The 23,199-nt window shown below is 49.6% G+C and overlaps 1 protein-coding gene across 7 annotated transcripts in view; it reads left to right on the forward strand.

Moving 5' to 3' along the window:
* Positions 1 to 23,199, forward strand: part of JADE2 (jade family PHD finger 2) — a 72,296-nt gene that overhangs the window by 20,902 nt on the left and 28,195 nt on the right. For 6 of the 7 annotated variants that reach the window (XM_085591258.1, XM_021549502.4, XM_085591259.1 and 3 more), the window contains one exon: positions 15,855 to 16,024. In XM_085591258.1, coding sequence (XP_085447384.1) covers positions 15,855 to 16,024 — 170 coding nt within the window. Of the gene's footprint in view, positions 1 to 9,563; positions 12,088 to 15,854; positions 16,025 to 23,199 lie in introns of those variants that run through there. The other variant, XM_085591263.1, reaches the window with a different exon arrangement.

Genomic DNA, 23,199 nt, shown 5'->3' on the forward strand with positions numbered 1-23,199 from the left:
CTGGTCCTGTCTGTGGGGTTCCTCTGCCTTGGTGGGGTGCACACCATCTCAGAGAGTACATAGAGGTGATGGGTTTTGGGATCCTGGGCTTGCACAGGGATGCATGGAGACCTCCCACTGCATCCTGAAAAGTCCCTCTCATGTGTGTGGCTTTTTTTTGGGCAGTGGCCAGCTGGGACAGCTCCTTATTTGCTCTTGGTCAGGAAAATTTAAAAAAGATCTGATAAAATCGAAGGAACGATAAAAAAAATAACAACAGAAAACAGTGCAGAATGCCAGCCCCTGCCTGGCTGCTTGATGCTTCTCTGTCTAGGAGCACGTGGTTGTACCGCTGGTATTTCACGGTAGGGGAGCAGGAGTTGGCCCTTAAATTAAAAACTTCCCTCTTTACCATGTTTGTGCAGATTGGAGACGTGCTGGGCATGCTGAGATTCAGGGCTTGGGAAAAGGAGCCCGGCAAACACAGAAGCATCTCCCAAGACCTTGTAGAGACGACGTCTGTCAGCAGAGATCGGGGGCTCATTAGCTATTTTAAAATAGGGAACTGAGTTTTAAAATAGACACTTAAACAGCTGCTCAGGCGAGAAGGAAACATGGGGGAGCTGCTACTCCCTTGACGTGTGCGGGGGATTATCCCAGGGCAGTGGCCAAAGCTGTGGGGGAAAGGTTGGTGCTGCCAATGGGGGGAATGGAAAAGGCTGGGAAGGGACCCCAGAACTTGTAGGGTTGGCTCTGAAAACTTGCAGGATCAGACCCAAAACTCCCCACAGGGTTGAGAGGAGCTTTGCATCTCTCGTGTGTTCCCTTTGTGACGTGTGACACCATGTGTGCATCCTGCAGCAACATTCGTGCAACATCATGCCAGGGTGATGCTGGGGTTGCTCATGGGAGCAGGGTGGCTGCTGGGGGATGTGTTTTACCAAGGGATTTGGGCACGGAGCAGAGGCTGGTGGAGGCTCCACTTGTCCCACAGCAACAGCAGCTGCTGCTGCTGCAGCTGCCGACCCCGCTTCTGAAATAAACTTTTGTGTACGCTCCCCTTCCTCCCCCGGGGAAAACAGAGAAAGAAATGAAACTTTAATGAGTCTGAACACATCAAAAGGGAAGTTGTAAAGGGGGCTGTTGAGTTGATTTAATCCTTGGGAAAAAAAAAAAAAAGCAACCAAAAAAAAAGAGAAGGGAAAAAAAAAAAGCCTGTGTGTGAAATATCTTTTTTTAGTTGTCTTTGATAGCTAACCGCAGTCTGGCCTCGCCAGTGCTCTGCTTCCCAGCTGAGGGCTCGTGCTGGGGCTATTTCCAGCTGAAAAGTGATAGCTTGGCACCGCCTGGGCTGGCAGTGCCCATGTAGAGCAGGGAGTGCTGCTTCCCAGCAGTGGGATTTGGCATCCCAGACCTCACAGCCAGGGCCTCCTGGGGTGCAGGACAGGCTGGAAATGTGCTTCTCTTCTTGTCTCCGAGCCCGTGGATTTGGGGGTCCTGGAGCAGCTCTGCTGCATGTTTTCATGCATGGATGTCCCTAGAGTGGTGCCTGGAACAGGTGATTCTCTCCCAGGTCCTCATCCCACTCTGTCCTGCTCTGGCACCCCCAGCACCACAATGGTGGTGGTGGTGTCCTGGAGGGGACATCCTGGTGCTGCCCACTCACCTGGAGTGTGACGTTTCACTTCCAGAGTCAGTTTCACTTCCAGTGTTATCCTCTGAAGAATTTCCTAATTCTTTGGATTATTTTACTTGTTTGATTATTCTCAAAATTGGCCCTTTTCCATAATCCTTGATGAATTGCCTCCTGAAATAGTTCCAGCTCTTTCTTCAGTACCTCAACATTGTTTTGAGTTCAAGCCTTGCTCTACAAAGAGTTTGTTTTGTTTTTAAAGCAACAGATATTAGAAAGAAATTCTTGCCTGTGAGGGTGGTGAGGTGCTGGCAAAGAAGCTGTTGCTGCATCTCTGGAAGAATGTCCAGGCTAGACAGGGCTTTGAGCAACCTGGTCTAGTGGAAGGTGTCCCTACTCATGACAGGGTATTGGGACTAGATGACCCCTTTAAAGTCCTTTGTAAGTCTGTAATTCTGAAATCTGACCCATTCTCTATGACCTCTCAGATACTCATTGCTGACTCTGTCACTCCCAGCTAATCCCAGGTGGATTTCTGCAACCCCTCTAGTTTGTGTCATGCCCTGCTCATCCCAGGCTGCTCCTGGCCTGCTTGGAGATCGTCCTCCTTGCCCACAGTTTCAGCTTCTTCTTCTTACTTCTCCTGCTGCTCTGTCATGCACTGTGTCTCAATTGCCTGAACCATCTCTCTTTGCTGACTGGACAGCAAGCATGGCCTGGAGGGCTTTGTCCTCGGATAGAAGCCTGTTTGGGATATTTTGCCTTCCCCAATGTGATGGGAGAGAAATGAAGAGCTCATTTTACAGCAGTGTTAATGGTTGCACCTGGTTTGTAGCCATGATGCACTCCCAGGGGGACAGGCAGTGACACTGCCAGATTTTTTTTTTAATCAGGACAGAATGCACAGCAGAAGGCATAGCAGAGATGGTGTGCTTCTGCTGAGCAGCTCTGCCTCCCAAAACATCCCTGCCCTCAAGGTTTTCCCCCTTGGGCCACTGATGTGAGAATGGGAGGTGGAGAGGGCAGTGTTGGACTGCCAGGGACAGTGCAGACTGCAGTAATTTTGCTATCTCCAGGGTTGACAACTCCTCCTTGCATCTTGCCCTGTTTTGGAGAAATGTCAAATTATTTTCACAAGAGATGACTCTATTTCATCTGCCTTAAGAGAGCAGCCTTAAAAGGCCTTACAACTCAATTTACCTCTCCTGTTTAATTGCTTTACCAGCTTAGTTGCTCACCCCAGTCTCCCTCCCAGGAGCAGTCACCTTGCTGGTCCTGCCTGAGCTGCTGCTTTTGCCCCTCACCCTGTGGCTGCTGCCCCATGGCCTCAGCATCACTTTCCTCTTTTGCTTCCAAACTTTCCTTTCTCCCTACTCAAAAAATTTTGTCTAAACTGAATATCCTCTCTGTGCTGGGTATGGACAATCCAAATTCCTTTAATCTGCTGAAAAAAGTCCCAGCACTGATGCTTCTTGTGGGCTGGAAATGTGGAGCCCAGTGGCTGATGCTCTTCCTCGATGTCAGTGCTCTGCTTTCCCCCATCTCAGAGGTGTAACAGAGCATCCTGCCTTTAGGGGGGGATGCCTGTGCTAATCCAGTCCTGATGTTGTCACTTCTGACAGCCACTTCCATGTGAGATTCCTAGAAGGAGGTGGGGAGGCTGGAGAGAAGAGCCCCAGGAGCATTGCCTGCAGAATTATAGCCAGCCCATGGTGCTGATGCTCAGGAGTTGGTTCCTGGGCTGAGCTATCAGCAGCCAGGGATTGTGCTGTGGGGTGTGTGGGAGCTGCTTCCCACTCCAGAGCTCCTTGTCCGAAAGGTGCCACAGAGCCACTGCTGCTCTTTTCATCTCCCGCCTGGCTGCTTGGAAATTGGCTCTAGGTTTTGTGCCTCCAAAGCTGAAAATGAGATTTTTAAAACATTTTGTTTTACTGGAGCTGTAAAATGTCAAAAGCTGGGGTAGAGGCAGAAGGCAAGAGCTGTATTTTAAGGAATGCTTTCTCCAGAAAGCAGCTGTCTCAAAATGCCTCCACTAAGAGCCACCTTAAACTCGAGGGTCCTTTCTAGGTTAGCACAAATTGCAATGCAGTTGTGAGGAAAGCAGGGAAGAAAGAGAGGCAGCATATCTTGGCTTGTTGTCCCAGGAGGATGCTGCTGGCAGCCACCTGGATGCCAGGGTCATCAGAGGCAGCACAGGAGATCAGCTGTTTCCTCTTCACGATCACTTCTGGCTCACGGCTATTCAAAAGGGTTTTATTTGAGCCTGAGAATTTTATTGGCCTGAGAATTGCCTGGAGCTTGAAGGGCTCCTCTTTGGAGATAAAAGCCACTTCCAGTCAGATGGGAGCTATCAGAGTGAGTAGTCAGGACAGCTTTCCCTTCCAGCAGGCAGGCTGGCATCCCCTGCCCATGTGTCTCTGCTCATCCACCTGCGATGTGGGTGGTGGTGACACGGCATCCCCGTGGTGCCCTGTGTTCCACCTCTGCTAGAGCCCATAGTGGAAGGATCTCCAAGGCTTTCTTGGATCAGAGCTGAGCCTTACAGCCCCTGTGTGAACTCTGCAGTTATTTTGCACTTGTGCAAACAGAGGCACAGAGATTTCCAGCGCGAGGAGATCCAGCTAAAAGGTCCCAGTCTGCTGTGGGGTGCAGTTGGGTGTTGGAGGCAAAGTTGGCTGGTTGCAGTATAGCTCCAGGATTAAACAAGGTAAAGTAAGAGTAAGAGCTATCAGCAGTTTGAGAGAATCAGGGCTTTGGGTACCTTTACTGTTGTAAATGGGAAGATATTTCAGGTGTGTTTTGTGTTCCCAGAGTCACACCATAATAAACACCAAAGGACACGGACTTTGCTGGTTGATATGGGTGCTTGTAGGAGGCTGTGAAGCCATTTTTGAGCAGTGAATGTGCCAGGGACCTGTGCTTGTCCCTTCCTACTGGTGGCGATGCTGGCAGCATGTTGAGCTTGCACAGCAGAGCATCACTTCGTAAAGCAGCGGCACCTATGTGGGATTTTATGCACCTGTGCAGGTTTTATTTCCTCCTTTATTTAATGATTTAATGTTCTTGGCATGTGGTTCCTTCCCCAGGCTGACAGGGATGGAAGCAGGATCTCAAGGTGGCTCTTGGATCTCGCATTAAGCCACATTAGTATGTGCTGTAGATTCTGTTTCCTGTGAATTTGCACACAGCGGGAGGACGAGCAGGAAGGCTGCTTCTTGCTGGCAGGCTTCCCAGATATTCTTGGCATTGCAGATCTATACTTGCATCGTCGCTGTGGCCCTGTTTTAACAGAAAACAGAAAGTGCTGTGCTAACAGGAAGGCACAGCCCCAGCGAGCACCAGCTCGGCGCTGGCGGCACCGGCGCAAACGCCGTCTGCCATGTCGGCACGGTGGCTGTGCCCCTGCCCTGGCCTCCTCCCTCAGTCCCCCTGCCCTTCTCCAGTGGCCACACACACACACAGCTCAGGCAGCTCCTGGCTGTGCCCATGGGAACACAGCCACGGCGGGATTGTGGTGGTGTGGCACTGCCCACTCGGTGTGCATCTCCTCCGGGCTGTGTTGTTCTTTACTGCACTCCCATAAGGAGCTGCCCCCAGGAGTTCCAGCAGCTCTTCCAAGGGTGTGTGGCTGCTGGCAGGTCGTGGTTTGTGATGCCAGTGTCCCTGGCAGAGGAGGCACACGGAGCAGGTCTGTCTGTGGGAAGCAGTGCTGGAGATGAGTGCACCGAGGCGGGGAGAAGAATGAACTGGTGCACCAGTAGTGGGTGTAGGACTGGGACAAATCCCTTCCCCCATCTTGCAGTGAAAAGACAACACAGCTCCTCACAGGGCTGGGTGCTGCATCCAGAACACACAGTGCTGTGAGGGAGCAATTCCAGCAACGGGAGAAAATCCCTCCAGGAGCAGTGTCTGCTGCAATGTGGAGCATGGCAGCCTGAGGAGAGGTGGCCAGGCTGGCGTGGCAGCAGGGTGGCACCGTGCAGATGTCCCAGCCATGCCTGGACGTCACCTCTCCCTGTCCCTCGGGAGTGCTGGCTGGCAGCCAGGCTGTATCCTTCAGCTCCCAGCCCGGGGAGGGCTTCCCGAGGCTGTACTCTCAGTGTGTACTCCATGAACCAGCACACTTTGTTCTCAAGTGGTGAGATTGGACTTCCTTTCCTCGGTCGGCGACGCAGCCTGGCTGTTGACTCATCAGCTGCTTCCCTTGGGCTTTGCTGCAGAAGGGGCAGGCAGGATTCTGCAGCAGTTTGAGTAGCTTTTGGAGCAGAGATTTTTTTTATTTTTTTCTTTTAACATAATCCTTTTTTTTTTTCCCTGTTTTTTTTCTTCCCCTCCCTCCAGCTCATCATGAAAAATGTGTGAGTTTGGAGCTTGCAGATGGCATGCTGGCGATTTTACAAAGGGCTATTTCTTGGGTTGGTTACCCCCGTTCTGTGGCTGCCTGCCCTTAAATATGCTTGGGTTCTGGAATGCTCCAGAAATACATGTACACTTCCCTCAGAGACTGTGCTCTGATCAAAAGAAATGAAAATCCCAGTTGCCGTAGGCCTAAATGTTTTGATCAGAAGCCCTGGACTATGTGTGGGAAGAGGAGGGCTCCCTGCTTGCCCATTCCTGGAGACCCCCACAGTGACAGCTGGCTGTGGTGAGGATGGGCTGGCCAGTGGCACTGATCCAGGACTGCAAAATAATCCGTGATGTAGCATCACTGAGTTTGGTCTCCAGCTCTGCCACTGGGAAAGGGAGGTTTCCAGTCAGATCTGCTCAGGCACCCCTTGTCCCTGCAAGCAGTGGGGAGGGATGGCCTGTCCTGCCAGTACTTCAGGTACCTGGTTTAGGATGGGATGGATCACACCCAGGGCAGCAGAGGGTCTGGGCCATGCAGGAGGTGGCACTGGTGCTGCAGGAGGTGGCACTGGTGCTGCAGGAGGTTGTTGGCTCGTGCCCAGTGCCTGTGAGTGCTTTGCAAAGGAGTAAGCGTGATTTACTCTGCCTGTTACTTGTCATCATTTCTGGTTTACTCTCTGCTTGACAAGTTCTTGTGTGGGCTTTCAGCAAGTCCTCACCTTTATTAGTTTGCCATGGGAAATGTGTTAATCCAGCCTGTTCTTACCTCATTCTGAGCCACTTGGACTTTTATTTTGAATGTTTGCTAATCTTCCCAGTGGATGCCTGTGGTTTATACTGGATCAAGCACACAGAAAGTCAAGTGTACTAAAGCAGCAAATGTATAGAACGAGTGAGCTTGATTTCCTGCTGCTCTGTAACAAGGTTTACAGCCCTTGGGACTGACTCTGGTTTGGTACAGCCTTGGGAGCCTCCACATCTCACTCCATTGCCTCTGCTCTCCATCCAGAACCATGGATTTATCGTGTAGCCAGGCAAACCCCAGCAGCTCTGATTGCTGGGCTTGCAACTGCAGCACTAATGAAATCACCTCTTAGTGATTTAGTGCACCTTGGGCCCCCTTTGAACAATGCAAGCAACTATTACTTTTAAGTGCTCTCCAGAGGGATGGGAGGAACGGGGTAGCCCAGCAGCAGGAATAGCTGCTCAGTCCTTGGTGCTGCTGTGGGTAATCCTGTTGAATTTAGGTGAAGCATTGCTGGAAACTCAGCTTCACTATGTTGCCAGGACCTTGGGGAGGTGGAGGAGAGCTGGTAGTGGTTTCTCTCAGTGCACTTGGAGAAGATCTGGAAAATCTGATCTAGTTGAAGGTGTCCCTGCTCATGGCATGGGGCTTGGATTAGGTGACCTCTAAAAGTCTCTTCCAATTCAAACCATTCTGGGGTCTCATGAGGTGCACCCAAACAAGTGTGGCGATGGTGGAAGTGGCAGAATGATCCCTCCTTGTTTTCTGGGATGGGCTGTGGGCTGCTTCGAGTGTCTGAGGGTCAGAGCTGTTCCCATGTGTTTCAGGGTTCAGTGTTAGTTCAGTGATCCAGAACACATTAAAAGAGGCTGGATGCTGCCTTTTCAAATTCCTCAGAGCTTTGCTGGGTTTCTTTAAGGAGAGCTGTGTGAGGACACCATGCTGGTGGATGGGAGCTGTCATCTTGTGTCTGTGTTTTGAGCTTTGCCATACTCAGCTCTGTGAGTAGCAGTGTCAGGGGGATTTGTCCAGGTCTTGATCTGCCATGGCTCATGCTCAGACCATGGCAGGTGCAGAGCTGCCACCATTGCTCATGTCTTCTGTTTCTGGTCTCCATTAGTAGGTGGATACAAAAGCAAGTGGAGCTGTTTGCATTACTGAAGTAATTATGGAAACATTATCTGGCTGGGATAATTATTTCCAGATCCTTTAATGTTAGTAGCTTGGCTTAAGTTACATAAAGAAGCAACTTTTTTTTGTCTTTTTACATCCAGAAAACACACACTCGAGTGTTCCTGGCTTCTCTAGTAGCACTTTCATGACATATATCACCTAAATGGAAATAAGCAGAATACTGGCAGCCTTCAGGCTGAGTTGGGAGAAGGTTGCTGCGAGACATGGGTCCCTGAAGGGCCCCCAGGTGGGTCAGTGATGCTCTGGGAGAAGGGGGAGAGCAGCACCTGTGGGTGCTGGGGTTGGCTCTGCCCTGCTTGCCTGCAGGGAGAAGATGCAGTGTGAGTGTCCTCTGTAGCTGCCCTGGATCTGGAGGCTGCTGTGTTTTGCTGGGTTTCAGAGCCACAAGAGCAGCACAGGCTGTGGCACCTCCCAGCTGCAGGGCACAGTCCCCCTGCTGCCTTCAACACCACTGTTAGAGCTCAGTGGCACAGAGAGAAAAGGTGGAAAGGAATATGGAGAAGATCTTTGCACAGCATCAGAAATTATGTGTGTATTTTGCTCTCAGCCCAGACACTGCTTTTGTCTAGTCTGCCAGAAAAACATCTGCATTTTGTTGTTCCAGTCAGCCCACCAGCAAACCACTGCCCAGCCATTGCTGTGTCCCTGCAGCTGTGGTTTTCCTCTCACAGAAGTTGTGGAGATGAACCCTGCTGTGCTATGGTGCTGTCCTCTGCCTTGGGAGAGCAGACTCTGCTCTGCACCTCAATTCTTCTGTAGCAGGTCCCCCCTCCCATCTACATCAAAATTATTCTCTGGGCACTGAATCAGAGTTGTAACTTAAATAATTCATTTGTTGAGCTAAATCTCAGTGAGATTTAGGTTGGAATATAAATGTGAGAAAGACAGGGACATCAGCACTGGTCTTCCTCCAGTCTGCTGGGTATCAGGCTTTTTATGTGGTGATAAACAGCTCAGAAATGGAATTGGAAAAGCTGTCTGGGTTTCACAAGATGGCTGTTTAGTGCCTCCTGTTCACTTGTTTTCCTCTTTTTATCACATCAAAGAAGAGTGAATCACTTTCTCCTTAGAGGATTATGTTATTGCAGGGGCCTGGAAGGACCCACTATGGTTACAGGCTGTTAGAGGAGATTTCAGGTGGGGAGGGAACAACTAAACATTTTTCTTACTGCACCTGTTAACTGTAATTGGGAGCTTCAGCTGCATTTCTGTAAAACTTCCAGAACCTGCCTATGTAAATCCTAAATTGCCAGCAGCTCCAGAGGGGTCACGTTACCCCATCCTTAACGTTCTGCATGGAAATGGGATTGTCACAGGGAGATTTCCAAGCCCAGAGAGAGAGCCCTTGAATGGTCCTGGAGCTGAAAGGAGTTCGATGTGCCGAGGCTGTACCCTGCGGAGCTGTGCTGTGCTGCTCACGGATCAGATGCTCCCCGTGGCTGGGGATGTTTTAAAATAATGAAAATTTCAGATATTCACTGAGTGTCAGAATTCAGCTGGGCAGCGGCAGCTAAAGGGAGGGTGGGCGTAGCTGCAGCACCCTGTGCTGGGCTGGTCCCTGCCTGGCTGGGGACAGCAGGGTGAGACATGCCGGGGTCCCTGAGATGTGCTGGAGTCCCTGAGACGTTCTGGGGTCCCTGAGATGTGCCGGGGTCCCTGAGATGTGCCGGGGTCCCTGAGATGTGCCGGGGTCCCTGACACATCCTGTGGTCCCTGGCTGTGGTCCCTGGCGCATCCATCTCCAGCAGGAGGATGGGAGGCAGCCTGCTCACCACCCAGGCATTACGTCACCTGGAGCTGCACTCACTGGCTGCTGGTACCCGGGGGGCAGGACGCTGCTGCAAGCAGCATTAACCCCTTCCTCAGCATCCTCAGTGCCACTTGGGTAGCACAAAGGGACCTTCACAGAGCTGAGCATTAGCCACCCGTGTCCGTGCAGTCGGGGGTGCGTTTTGGGCACGTTACTGGAGCTTGGTAGATCCTCCTGGGGCCAAATTCAGCTGCTTTGTACTCTCAGTACAGCAGCAAAAGCTGAGTGGAGCTTGTTGGCTGGACTGTGTGTGTAACTGCCTGTGCAGGTTTTGGGACGAGCACCTAAAGGAAGGTTTGGGTTATTGCACAGGGCAGTGCCAGCCCAGCCACCCGCTGTGCCCATCAGCAGCAGTGGGGACAGACTGCACGGTGGCACTGAGCTGCTCAGGCATGGATGTACACGGGAAGGGCTGATGTTAAGTTCCCTCCATCAACCTTTTTTGCTAGGAATGTGCTTGTTACAGCCCCTGCCATGAAAATAGCCTACAAATGGTGCAAACTGGGTGGCAGAGGGGCCATCAGCCATCACAGGTTTCCCTTCCCAGACCAGAGGTTCCCATTCCCGTGGCTGCTCTGTTGATGTATGTATGATAAATTTTCATGGATTTTCAGAGGCTGTTGCCAAATCTTGAGGGGGTTTTGGCTCTAGCAGTCAATAAGGAAATACTGGAAATCATTTATTTTCTGCACAAAGTGGTCCCAGCAGTGCCATCTCATTCTTCTCAGGTTCTTGTTTGTTTTAAAATAAAAGGGGTTGGTTACAGTGCCCTGTTGAGATACACTGTGTCACCTCTCTTTTCCCTCTCTGGGACCAGCCATCTCTTCTCCATCCACAGGGGGATGTGTTGACAGATTCTGGGTACCTGTGGTCCCTCCTGCAGGGTCCAGGGGCCCTAGTGCCAGGTGGCTTATGCCAGGGATGACAGCAGGGTGCCCACAGGGCTCTGAGCTCTCTGTGCTGCTGACCACAGTGGTCCAGATGTTACCTGGAGTATCTTCAGCCAAGGAAGGAAGGGGTGAAGTGCACAGGGACCTGTTAGCACCAAGACCTGGATCCTAAAGGCACTTTTAGACTCATCCAGCTGGTCAGGCCAGCTTGCTTGCAGGTCTGAACCTCAGGCCAGTTAATTTGAAACCTAAACATATATTATCTTCTTGGCATTCTCTCTTGTCTTTGAGCCCAGCTTTGGAAGTACAGTTTTTGGCTCATGGTTTTATAGCCTTTACTAGAAGCCATAATAATACAAGGAGTAGGAGTAACATGGTCAGTAAATCTGGGTGTGGGAACGCTGAGGATCACAAACCTTTGTGTGTGGGTTGTGGCTCATTATTGTGACCATACACCACTATCTCCAACCCTATCCTTCACCCTTACACCCCCAGGCACTTTTTCTAACTTAAATTCTGCTCTGCTGTTGAGAAGCAATACCATCTATACAATGTATTAGCTGAAGTTCATAAGAAAATGTGGCATCCGGTCCAAATGGCCTGCTAAATACTATTTTCATAAACAGAAAGTGAAAATCATCCCTTTAAAGTCGTGTGCCACAGGAGAATTCCCCCATAAGCAGAGCTGGCAGTAGGAACAGCATCAGCACTGAAGGTTGCTGGCAGAGCTATCGTTCCACTGACTTTCTTAAGCTCTCTTATTTATGGACATTGGACAAGACTAATTTAGACTGGAATGGAGGTAAAGAAAATATTACTGACTAATGTCTTCATTGTAATAAAATTAAGTATTTTTAGATGAGAAACACTATGTAGGATTAATTATTTCTATCTGATATATTAAAAGGGAGCATATAGGGAAAAAAGCCTTCTCCCTTCAGCCAAGTGAAGCATTCAGTTTACAGAGATGATTAACCATGGGAATTTGCTGAGCATATTTTATTGCTGTGTAATCTTCTCCAGGGATAGATGTGATCCTCAAGAGTGTTGGGGTCCACTTACTCCTTTTCCTCAAGTGCCCTTGAGACCCACTTTCAGACTAATGGCCTCAGGTTTGTTGTGATTTTCAGGCTGATCCCAATTTTCAACCTTTCATTTAAAATCAGCCTTTGATTGATACAGGAGTTTAAAATAGTGCTGTGTCTCTGGATAAATAAAGGAATAAATGCTCCTCCCTTTGTAATCGAGCTTCTGTGAATGGTCTGGCTCTTGGTGGAGGCTTTGCCTCTGTGATTCTTTGCTGTGATGGTGAATTTGGGTGTGTTGGTGGCTCCTGTGCAGACTCCTCGTCACCCGGGTATTTCTTTGTCCACAGAGCAGCTGTTTGCAAACATGGTTTCCCAATGGACTAAGACTTGTCCCTGCACAAAAGGGGAGCCCTGATGACATCCCCAGCTCTTGGAGCCCAGCAGGAGATGGATAGACACTGGTGAGGGCAGCCTCTGTGCTCTGTTCCCTTTTTCTCACTGTGTATCCACTGCAGCATTTGGACAGCACAAAGCTTGCAACTTCTGGGCACCAGTTTCTCAAAGCTACTGGAGGTGAGGAAGGGAGCCCAGCTTGGTCTGTTTTCTGTGTGGCTGAGAGGCAGGGCATGGTCTGTTCCAAAGGATTGCTCTCTTGTCTTTAGCTGTAGTTTAAGTAGTAACTGTAGTGGACTTCAGCTCCCGAAGCTCCTCCTGTCCTAAGGCACCATCACTGCAGTCACTGATCTTTGTGTCTCAGCACCAGGAAGCCCTTTGCAGGTGTGTTGGCATGTGTCAGGAAGGAGTGGGCTGCTTTTTAGGAGCGTGATTTTATCCATCAAAGCAAATCCAGGAATCAGTGGCAGGCTGTGCACCTCTGGGGCATTGGGATGCCCCATGTGAGCCTCAGCATCTGGCAGCCTTCAGCTCCCCTCAGGGTGGGAGGAATGTTCATGGGAACAGGCACAGGCTCCCCTTAGGGTTTGCCGAATTGTTTGCAAGCCATAAAACCCTTGTTTTTAACTGAGTGCTGGAGATGAGTTACAGAATTGATCTGGACCAGACTTCCAGCAGGTCTTCATAGGGTTATACAAGTTTCTCACCGTATAAAAAATAATTTATGAGCTATTTCAGTTTCTTCATTTCTGACCATCTCTGTTTGCTAATATTTGAAATGCTGAGAAAATGGCACGAATATGTCCCAACATCCCCATGCCTGAGTTAACTCCAGGGGATCCCAGCCCATGCTGCCAGATCAGCATGAGGTTGTGGGGAGGAAATTTCAAAAGTAAAGTTTAGTGATCCTCTTAAGAACTTTTTATATTAATACTTATTCCTTGTAGGAAAGTGTCTGCTGAGTGCTGCAGCACCTATCATCCCTCTCTGATCCCTGTGTTCCCAGATGGGGAGAGGCACCTGCCATCACTCCATTGGCATGTCTCAGACCTTTTAACAGAGTGCTGGTGAGCTTGTTAGATGTTTGTATCTTCATTACCTTGATCTTCATCATCAGTGACGTGGTGAGAGGCAGAATGTCACTCTCTGAGTGCCAGTTCCCATTAAACCAAATCAAACTGCATTTAATTACAGTGTTAGAAAAAGCTGGATGTTGATCACTGTGGAGCTGTTACCATCAGTGAGCCTCTGAGCTCCCTGTGGCCTCTGCATCACCAGGGACTGTGCAAAGCCAGGACCTGAGAGTGTAAGCATGAATCCAGGTCTGGGGGGGCTGGGAGGCTGGTACGGACTCGAGGGGAGAGTCACTTGCCTCCTGTCTCTGAGCATCAGGTTCAGCAAAAGTTTTCCATAAGATATCTGCAGAAAGGAAGAGGAGGCTGTGTGCCCAGGTGGGAGGGGACGTGCCCAGGCTCAGGCAGGAGCTGTGTCCCACACACGGGCAGTATCCCGTGCACTGTGTGAGATAACTCCAGCCACGTCAGCATCCTTATCACGCCGAGTGCATTTCAGTGCTGTCAATACAGTAAATGACCTGTTCAGGATGCTCCTTTGATATGTACACAGAGCATTAATCTTTGCAATTTTACGCCAGGGTAAAAATAGCAGCTCTTTTCCTCCTGCCATCCTGAGCATCTGTGGCTGGCTCGGTGTCAGAGCATCACCTGTTGCAGGGGCTTTTGGGTGAGCAGCTTTTGTAACTTGACTTAATGAGGGCTTATGGCCCTGACCTCGTGCCTGCTCAGGCAGCTCTTCCCAACCGAAGCATCCCTTGCAGGTGGAGGACTGTTTTTTTCTCTCCTCTAACAAGGCTGTGCCCAGCCTGGCTGCTCCCACACCCAGGCTGTGTTTCTGTGAGGGATGACCCAGACTTGGGCTCGTGGGAAGGAGAGGTTCAGTCTGACATGAACCAATGCACGTTGCACCAGCAGCCCCCACTTTATTTTTTTGTTAATAGAATCTTTCAGTGGCTAAAGGGGCTACAAGAAAGTCTGGACGGGGACTTTTGAGATGGGTGTGTAGTGACTGGACAGGGTGGAGTAGCTTTGAACTGACAGAGGGCAGATTTTAGATTATATACTAGGAAGGAATTCTTTCCGGTGAGAGTGGTGAGGCCTTGGCACAGGTTGCCCAGAGAAGTTGTTGGCTGCTCCATCCCTGGAAGTGCCCAAGCCCAGGCTGTATGGGGCTTGGAGCAACCTGGGATAGGGGAAATTGTCCCTGCCCATGGCAGGGGGTGTTGGAAATGGGTGATCTTTGAGGTTCCCTCCAAACCCATCTATTCTGTGATTCTGTGGTTTTAGGGGTTTGGGAGCTCCTTAGATGCCAATCCTGAAGCTGTGGCTGGAGCATGCCTAGTTCCAGGTTAATGACTGCTCTCTGCATCAGTGAATCCCCAAGTCCTATCCTAGATTGTTTTAAAATGTGGGAACCTTTTGGTTCTTTAACATAAATTTGGAGATAACCCAGGACATTGTGTCACATCTTTATTTTTAATTTACTGGTGGGGAAAGTGAAGCAAAAGAGATAATAAGAACCCACTTCTTGATGTTTCCCTCTCTGAGCCATTAGTTGTTGCTTCTCCTGCTGGTAGCTCTGGAAGTACCTCCAGTGTTTGTGACCACAGAGGACAGCAATTAAATTGCATGTCTGGGTCTGTAGGAACTCCAGGTTCATTTTCCTGCCCTGCTACAGATTTCCTTCCTGACCATGGGCAGGGCAGGAGGTAGGGTCTCATTCCCAAGGACAGCTGGGCTCAAGTGTCTCTCCTTGGCACATGCAGACCTGGGAGCATTGGGTACCACAATTCATCTGGTTCTGTGATGGACACCATGGCTTTGCCCCAGACACATCACAGAGCACAAGGCACTCAGTGCTCTGACATTAGCTTACATAGCAGGACAGAAGGCAAATAAAAGCCTTCCCAGCTGGCACTGGTGCAAGAGCAGGACTGGGTCCTCCAGCTTTTCATGGGGAGAAGCTGTTTGGAAGAGGCTGATGTGCTGCAGTGAGGTATGTTTGGTTGCTGTTTCTTTGCAGCATCTTTCTGGCTTGGTATCTGTGCCAGGAGGTGGATTTCAGGGGAGGAAGTTTGAGCTGTGCAAATACTGCAGCAAGCTCCAGCTCCCAACTTCACTGAGATCTGTCAGCTGGCACCACAGGCTGCTTCTCATTTCCAGCTTGTCCTCTGCTTGCATGTCATTAGGCGTGACACTGTTGACATGTGCATGGCAAGTATCATGCATATTGCTGCAGAGTTGCCAAGGAAAGGCAGAAGAGCTGACAGCCAGAGCCTGGTTGCTCTCTGTGCAGGGAGTTTGCAGCAGATGAGGCAGCTCCTCTCTCCATCTCTGTGGTTGTGATTAGAGAGCACTCAGAACAAATCTCACAGGCCACCATGAGATCTTCCCCAGTGCCAAGTGTGCTGAAATGTGCCCAGCACGGCGTGGATGTGGCACTGCAGTGTAAGGCACACTGGAGGTGCTCATGGAGCAGTTAGTGGCTGGGGGCTTGCTGTCAGTACTTAGATCATAATCTCCATTGCTCCCCATTTTTCTCATGTAAAGAGTTAATTTCTGAGGGTGAATGGGAACACTCTTGTTATAGGAGTTCTGCTGAGGCTGTCTGTCAGTGCTGGCCCATGGACTGACTTCAGGTGCAGTGGTTTGTTTTCCTTCACAGTCAGGTGTCCAGTGTGGTCTCACCCTCCATGGCAAGAAACAGAATATTTTTCTGAGTTGTAGCTCTTTCTGAACCTCCCCTTCTTTTCTTCCAGGATCATCCCCCAGCTGGAGAGCTCTCTTTCACAGGTCTCACCGAGCAGCCTGCCTGTCTCTGAGATTTCAGAAGCTACAAGGACTTACTTGCAAGGAATGAGCCGCTATGACCTGGACGAGCTCGATGCCTGCTGGTTGGAACTTGTTAACATGGAGCTCAAGGAGATGGGTGGGTATTGCTGTTTTATTTTCCCTTTATAGCCTGGGTGTCCCACAGTGGGTAATCAGGCTTTTTGAGTAAGCATGTGGAACTAAAGGCCTTGAAGAAGAAATGTCAGAAATGCTGGTCCTGATTGTTTCCTGTTCCAGGCATCTCTAGATACCACAGCATAACATTGCCTGCATCACTGCTGTTATATCACTGCACATTCTTCAAATCCTTTAGGGGATTTTGGTTGAGTGCAAGTACCTGAGCTTGGAATTTGACCATTGGCACTAGTGCTTAGCATGGTCTGCTGGGCAGATTTGTTGGCACAGACCCACGGGTGTGTGTAGTCCTGCCAGACTGTGGAGGGATTTTCCAGTCCTTGTTAGGAAAGGTTGCTGTGGTGTGGCTGCTGCTCTGCAGGTAAGAGTAATACCTCAATAAAGCATTCACCTTGTGAGGTCAGTGAGGGCTGACCAGGTGCTCGAGCAGATGGGATAGTGCACTGTGGAGCAGGAGGGTTGTGCTGGCTCTCACAGGCAGCTGGTTGAGGGCTGCAGCAGGATTCAGGATGAGGTCAGGAAGATGCAGTTCAGTGAGCTTGCATGGAGCACGAGCGAGCTCAGAAGTTGGCCATGACATTGATGGATCTTGTTTTTGGAAGATCTGTCCTTCTGGTGTGCTTATGATTTACAATGAAATTTTGTTACCATGACCTTGAGAAAGTTGTAGAAGCTGCTTTCACAGTTTCTCTGATTATCTGGTATAGGTATCCTGTATATTGGGTTTCCCAGAATCTCAACATTGTGGAGCCTGTAGCATCACAGAGAAATCAGAAGTCACTTCTGCCCTCATTAGATGGTTCTGTATTAGCCTCAGCTCTGTCATTAGCACACACAGGTTTTGAGGCACTGGCAGCTACACTGAAGTCCTTGGGCAGAGCAGAGGGTGCTGCTGGATAAAGGCAAGTGCCTCAGTCTTGCTCAGGACTTGCAGAGGATCCACCCTTCCTAACCCTGCACAGCTGCTGTTGTTGCATCAAGAAACCACCTTCAACCACACTGGGCATCATTCTGACCTTGCTGTGCCTTCACTGTATCCCCTGCTACATTTCCCTTGCCGTCTGCACAGCTGCATGGCCATCAGAAGTGTCTCTGGGCTCCAGAGAGGTGTTGTGTCTATTTACACTTCCTCTTGTGTGTATTTCATAAGTCTCTAGAAATGAAATGGGCAGAGATTTGGCTTCTCCAGCTCAGTTGGATTAAATTTTCCTTGCTTTATAATTTCTTCAAAGTATTAGGTTTCAAATGCAGTGTCCAGATGTGGAGCTCCTGGGGTGATGGAAGGTTGTGATCATTGAAAGGTCCCTGCCCCAGACCAGACTGGCTGCTGGCTGTCCCTATGTCACCTTTGGGCTGGCATGTGCCAAACCCTCGGGTGCTGGGGTAGAGTGCTGGCTGCTCCAGCAGCACTGCCTTGGGAATGAGTTGAGTTTAGGAGGGGAGCTTGAGTTCCATGCCAGCCATACCCCTGCTCCGTGCAGGCATGTGTGTGGGCTGGCACCTCAGCATCCCAGGGAGTCCCAGGTCAGGGCACAGGCAGTGCTTTGCTTCTGACCCTCAGCCATTCTGAGCAAGCTGCATTTTTTTCCCTCCATCTCATCATTTATCAGCCAGTCATCTTTTCCAAGGAGTGTCCTTAGGAGATGTTTGTCCAGGGCCAGGCTGGATGAAACCACAGAATCTGAGGGAGCTGTTGAGCCTTCCTGCCGTCATCAACTCCAGATGGTGATAAGGACCAAGGTGATCTCAGCAGTGGCAGTGCAGAGAACATCACTGCCCATCACCTGCTTCTCCAGCCCATTCCTGTCACTGAGGGAGCACTGTCATTACTGACTGAGCCTTAAATATGCTGGGGAGAGAGTAGCTTTGAAAACCAGTGTTTGGCATGTGAAATCCACTGCGGATACAGCTTCAGCCCAATAGATTCTGGTATCTTTCCCCCTTCCCTAGGCTCCCAACTTCTCTAGCAGTGCAAGGGCTAGTACATTTTTTCCAGTGAGCTGGAAAGCAAAAGATGTGGCTTTGATAATGCCCCATCCCTGATGCTGTGGGGAGCTGGGGGTTTGGCAGGTGGGCAGCAGGATGGGAGCTGGTGCTCCTGGCTGCAGGGCCACGGTCACATCACCATGGCAGCCGTGCCTGCTGTGGAGGCTGGAGGCTTCTTTGAGGGATGCATCCTCCCTGCCCGTGGAAGTGATGGGGTTTGGTGCTGGTAGAGGAAAGCTGTTGTAGCAAATCCACTGCTGCTCAGCTCCTAGGCTGGGACCGAGCAGGGGCTTTACTCCCTCTGCTTCCCAGGTGGGAAAAGCCAGGGTGGGATTTGGGTGCCCTTCCCCACCCAGGGCAGAGGATTGCCCTGCTGGGTTGGTCCAAAGGCAGTCCATAAATAGCGCTTTCTCCCGGAAGCCCTTGACATTAATGACACCATTAATGACTCCCTGAGATTTCCAAACCTGCTTTGCTAATCTCCAAGATCATTAACATGACTTAACTAGAGAATGGCAGCCTCTCCTCCTATTCAGAGGAGTCAGGAGTTACCTCCCAGCATTAATTTAGGAGGTAGGCAGAAGTTTAAATTCCTCATGGGTGTTTGGCTGAACTGTTGTCACTGGGCTGTCCCGAGGCACAGTATGTCATTCCCAAAATATTTAATGGCAAAGAAGGATCCAGATCTCTGACTGGCTCCTGAGGATGTGTGGGGAGGAGAGCTGGAAAACACCTATGAGATCATCCAGCTCGCCTTTCGTGGGTCTACGTAGCACACAGCACATGCCTTTTCCAGTCCTTTTTAGGTCACCCCAGGGATAGAATTTTATCACCAAGATCAGATAAACCTCCAGATAGCTCCAGCTCTCTGCATTCTGCCTGCTGACTCTTCTCCCAATTAAGTGGAATTGCTCCAGAAAGCAAAGGTTTTACTTGAAAAGCAAAAGTTTTAAACATAAAAGAGCTTTAAATAGTTTTAAGCCCCCTAGTAAGATGCCTCAGTAGCTGTTGCTGTACTTGATGGAAATGTGCTGTTTAAAGAACCTTTGTGTGCTGGAGATGAAGTCAGTGTTTAGGCATGCCTAAGTGTTTTATTTGTTGCTGCTGCAATATGAGATTGTAAAAAATGTGGATCTGAAGAAGACTGAATGGAGCCTGGAGCCAGATTAATGTCCACGCCATTCCAGGCAGCACAGGCCTGTCCTTTTAGACAGGAGCCATGCCATAAGTCTTCATTTTTACATTAACATTTTATGCTGTGTTTTTTGATCTCCACTAAATCCAAAGCTATTGTAAGAGTGGAGCTAGAGAGACTTCAAAGACCAAGGCTGAAAGATCCTTTTGCAGTGATCGGCACTTCATAAACACACGGAAAATCCTCAAGAAATTGCTAAAATTGTTGTCGGAATCAATTTTGCTGAAGGCAGAGTCGAAGTTTCTAAGTATTCCCTTGACTTAATCCATATGGTGTATTCTGCTCACATATGCCCACCACAGCTTCTATCTTGGGAGCTGGAGGTGTTCCTGGTATTTTATGGCAGGAACATGCAAAGGTCACATGGATTGCTTTTGAAGCTCCGGGGGGAATTCATCGCTGCATACTTGAGATATGTCTGTGTACTAATGAGCTGATACCTCCCTCGGCAGAGGTGAGATTGGTCAAGTAGATGTGAAATAAGCTGGAGTCAGTGCAGTACCCTGGGCAAGATGTGCTCAGTGGAGCAGAGGCTGCTGTCAGTCCTGCTCCTCACAGAGTGGCTGCTTCCCACCCTGGCAGTCTTGGGTGTCACACTTGGAGGCTGCTCCCATCCCACTGCATCCTTTTGGGATTCTGGGAGCCCCTTTTTCACCCTGAGGCAGCAAGTTGGCACTCCCCAGACAGAGCCTGTTTCCAAGCAGCTGCTGCCCATTACCATGTGCCCGTGTCCCACTGTGCAGGACACCCCAGGATAGAATAGTAGAATGGCTTGGTTTGGAAAGGACCTTAAAGCTCATCCCATTCCAAGCCCCCTGCCATAGGCAGGGACAACCTCCACTAGCCCTGCTTGCCTCAAGCCCTTGAACACTTCCAGGGATGAGGCAGCCACAGCTTCTCTGGGCAACCTGTGCCAGGGCCTCAGCACCCTCACAGGGGAGAATTGCTTCCTAATACTCATCTCAGCCTGCCTTCTGTCAGTTTGAAGCTATTCCCCTCTGTATAACACCACAAGCCTCTGGATCTGAGTTTATTTATCTCCTTAGAGATTCAGATAATCAATACCATGTGCAAATGAATGTATTAATTGTTTGTATGTGATGTATTAACGTATAGATTATCAGGGTTGGAGACCAGTGGGAGACTCTTAACACATTTTCCCTCCACATTTTCAGCACAATCGGTTTTTACGTCAAGTCGCTGTTTTGCTGTTTCCATAAATTCCTGGCAGTAATTGCAGTAGTTTCCAGCAATACTCCAGTTTTGCTGCTGATGGGGTGAGGAGGCTTTCATCAGGAGTGCTCTAGGACAGCCCTGTCAGAGCCAAGCATCGCTGCAGAGAGACAGCAGCTTCTAAAGTGGCTTCTGAAACATTTTGTCATCATCTTAAATTTGAGCAATAATTGATGTCGGTGGGTGGCAGAAAGGGTGATAATTGGTTCCTGTAAATCTTTTAAGTGCATTAGCAGGCTGTGTTTGTAACAAAATGTCTGGAGGTTTCACTGTGGATGCTCAGTTCACTGTGTGTTGGTCACACTTTACATGTAGGGTCTATTTATAAATAACACTGATAAAAGATTAATGTACAACTGCTGCATCGTCCAAGGGTTGTGTGTCTGCAGGTGGTGGGGTGGAGGTGGCTTGGGCGTCTCAGGTGGTCTGGTGTGGTGTTCAGGTGGTTGGCTGTCATGCCCTGATGTCCCTGCAGGATGCCTGGGGGGCACTCAGCCCAGGGCAGGGTGGCTGGTGTCCCCATGAGTGCCAAAGCAGGCAGGTCTGAAGTGGCTTGCCTGGAGCGAGCTGGAGGCCAGTGAGCTGGAAGGAGATTTCTGGAGTGTGTGGTCCCTGTACCATGTGTGAACACCCCATCCCATCAGGGACCTGTCATTCTTTCACCTCAGGTTTTCAAAGATAGTCCGAGACAAGCCTACATCATCTCACAATTGCTTTCCCTTTTTTTTTTTGTTTATTATCATTTTAAAAAGCAGCAATTTTGCTTGTTTTTTTATATATATCTTTCCTGAAAAGTAGACTCCCAGGTTTATAGTCTGTGAATCAGCGAAAGGCACAGCCTGCAGTCCTGATAGCTGTTTGTTCATGAGCAGTTTCTATCTCCAGGTATTCTCCACAGGGGGAACGCATTTATTGTTTCAGTAAATTGATATTAGTGGAGCACAGTTCAGTCAGAAATAGGGCTCTATTTTGTGAAAGGTGGCTCTCCAGCTATTTTTTTCCTCCCCTCACAGTGAGTTGGCTCACACCACGACAAGGAGTAGCTGAGAATTCATTTAGCAGAAGAATATTGCTCCTTCATGCCACATAAATTACAATATTACAGGAATAATTACAGCGGAGGGCGGCGTTGTGTGAAGGAATGTGCCTGGTACTTCTCCCTGGCGCGGCGCTGTGGCTGCAGTGCCAGCCCAGTAATCCCAGTTCCTTTGGGATGGAGTGCTGAAACTCTGGTGCTGTATGGGCAGCTGTAAGGGCTGAGTTGTGTGGAGTTGGGCCAGGCCCCTTGGGAGCCCCTGGGATGCTGTGGAGCTGCAGGGACCATGGCAGACCCTGACACAGACACACAGGGAAGACTTTTTTGCTTGAAGCAAAGTTCCTTCATGTTTTCTTTTCATGAATCAGATTTAGAGACCTCCTGTAGTGCATCATTATCTGTCACCTCTTCTCTATTTCTGAAGCAAGCCCCATTTTCTGGTGCTTCCTTTAGCTGGGAAGGTGCTACCCTGCAGCATCCTGCCCTGTGCAAAGAGGGGACAGATTTTCTCATCTGAGAGGCCGTGGGAGGCTGCATTCCCTGGATTACAGCCCTTCCCACTGTGGGGCAATACTGGGGTGTTCCAGGGAGGCTGGGTAGCCACATCAAAACCCATCATCGTTAATGAACTCAGTGTTAATGGGGAAAGGGTGTGGGTGGCCTCCTGGAAGGGGTGATGGGACATATTCCTCCTGTGTTGGTGTTTTGAACTAAATAGTCAGGGAATATATTGGCATGGGATTGAAGTCTCACCTCTGCCTGTGTCTCTCCAGACAGAAACTCTGAAGAAATGTATAGTTATCACTGCTGTCTTCTGTGGGGGCTCAGAAAAGCTTTGTTTTCTTGTCCAATGCCTTGGCACACCTTAACCAGGTGAAAATACTGTTCTCTTGGTCAGCAGGTAGAGTCTGCTGACCTGGGGATGGTCCCACATGTGGACATCGCTGGATTTGTTAATTGTGGCCAAGATCAGTTGCCTGTGTCTTTGCTTTCCTTCTCTGGGGACAACAATAGTGTCACTTGTGCATGTACACAGGGAGCATTTTGGTGGAGAATTTTTTTGTTTGCTGTTTAGCTGGCCACAATCAATAAAGAGAGAGTTTTTGCGGCCAAAAAGATGACAATTTTATGAATGGAGTTTAGTAGCACAAACTTCATGTGATGCAGAAGGAGATAAGTGGAGCACAAATGGAAAAAGCACTTCACCCCAGGCCCCATTGTTTAGTGTTTCATAAACGATTAATCGCTTCATCCCCATCAAGTGCAATTGTCAATTCAATCAGCTCCGAGGTGTTTGGGATGCCGCTTGGCAAGAGCATTCCTGATGTAATTACACCTCAGTGGAGTGTGAGAGCGTGTGTGTGCAGGGGGATGGATCCACACTCCCCGTGTGCTGCTGGAGCAGCTGCATGCCACACAGCCTGGTGAGGGAACCCCACCAAAGTGCTGCTCTCCCTCTGCCTCCAGCCTTCTCTGGCGCAGGAGTTGTGGGATCAGCATGAACTTTCTTCCCAGGGTTAAGCGGGTGATGGTGGAAAATTCAGGATGTGGGAGCGGTGATGCTTCTTTCCACTCGAGGTGAAGTGGAATGGTGGAAATGCCAGCATGATCCTGACCCTGGGCAAGGTTGAGTTCATGATTCCTGTGGGAAACCCCCTCCCTTTCCTTCCTCTTGCTGCCTGCAGCT

This window comes from Lonchura striata, chromosome 13, assembly GCF_050655825.1.
Source record: "Lonchura striata isolate lonStrDom1 chromosome 13, ASM5065582v1, whole genome shotgun sequence".
Classification (NCBI taxonomy): Eukaryota; Metazoa; Chordata; class Aves; order Passeriformes; family Estrildidae; genus Lonchura; species Lonchura striata.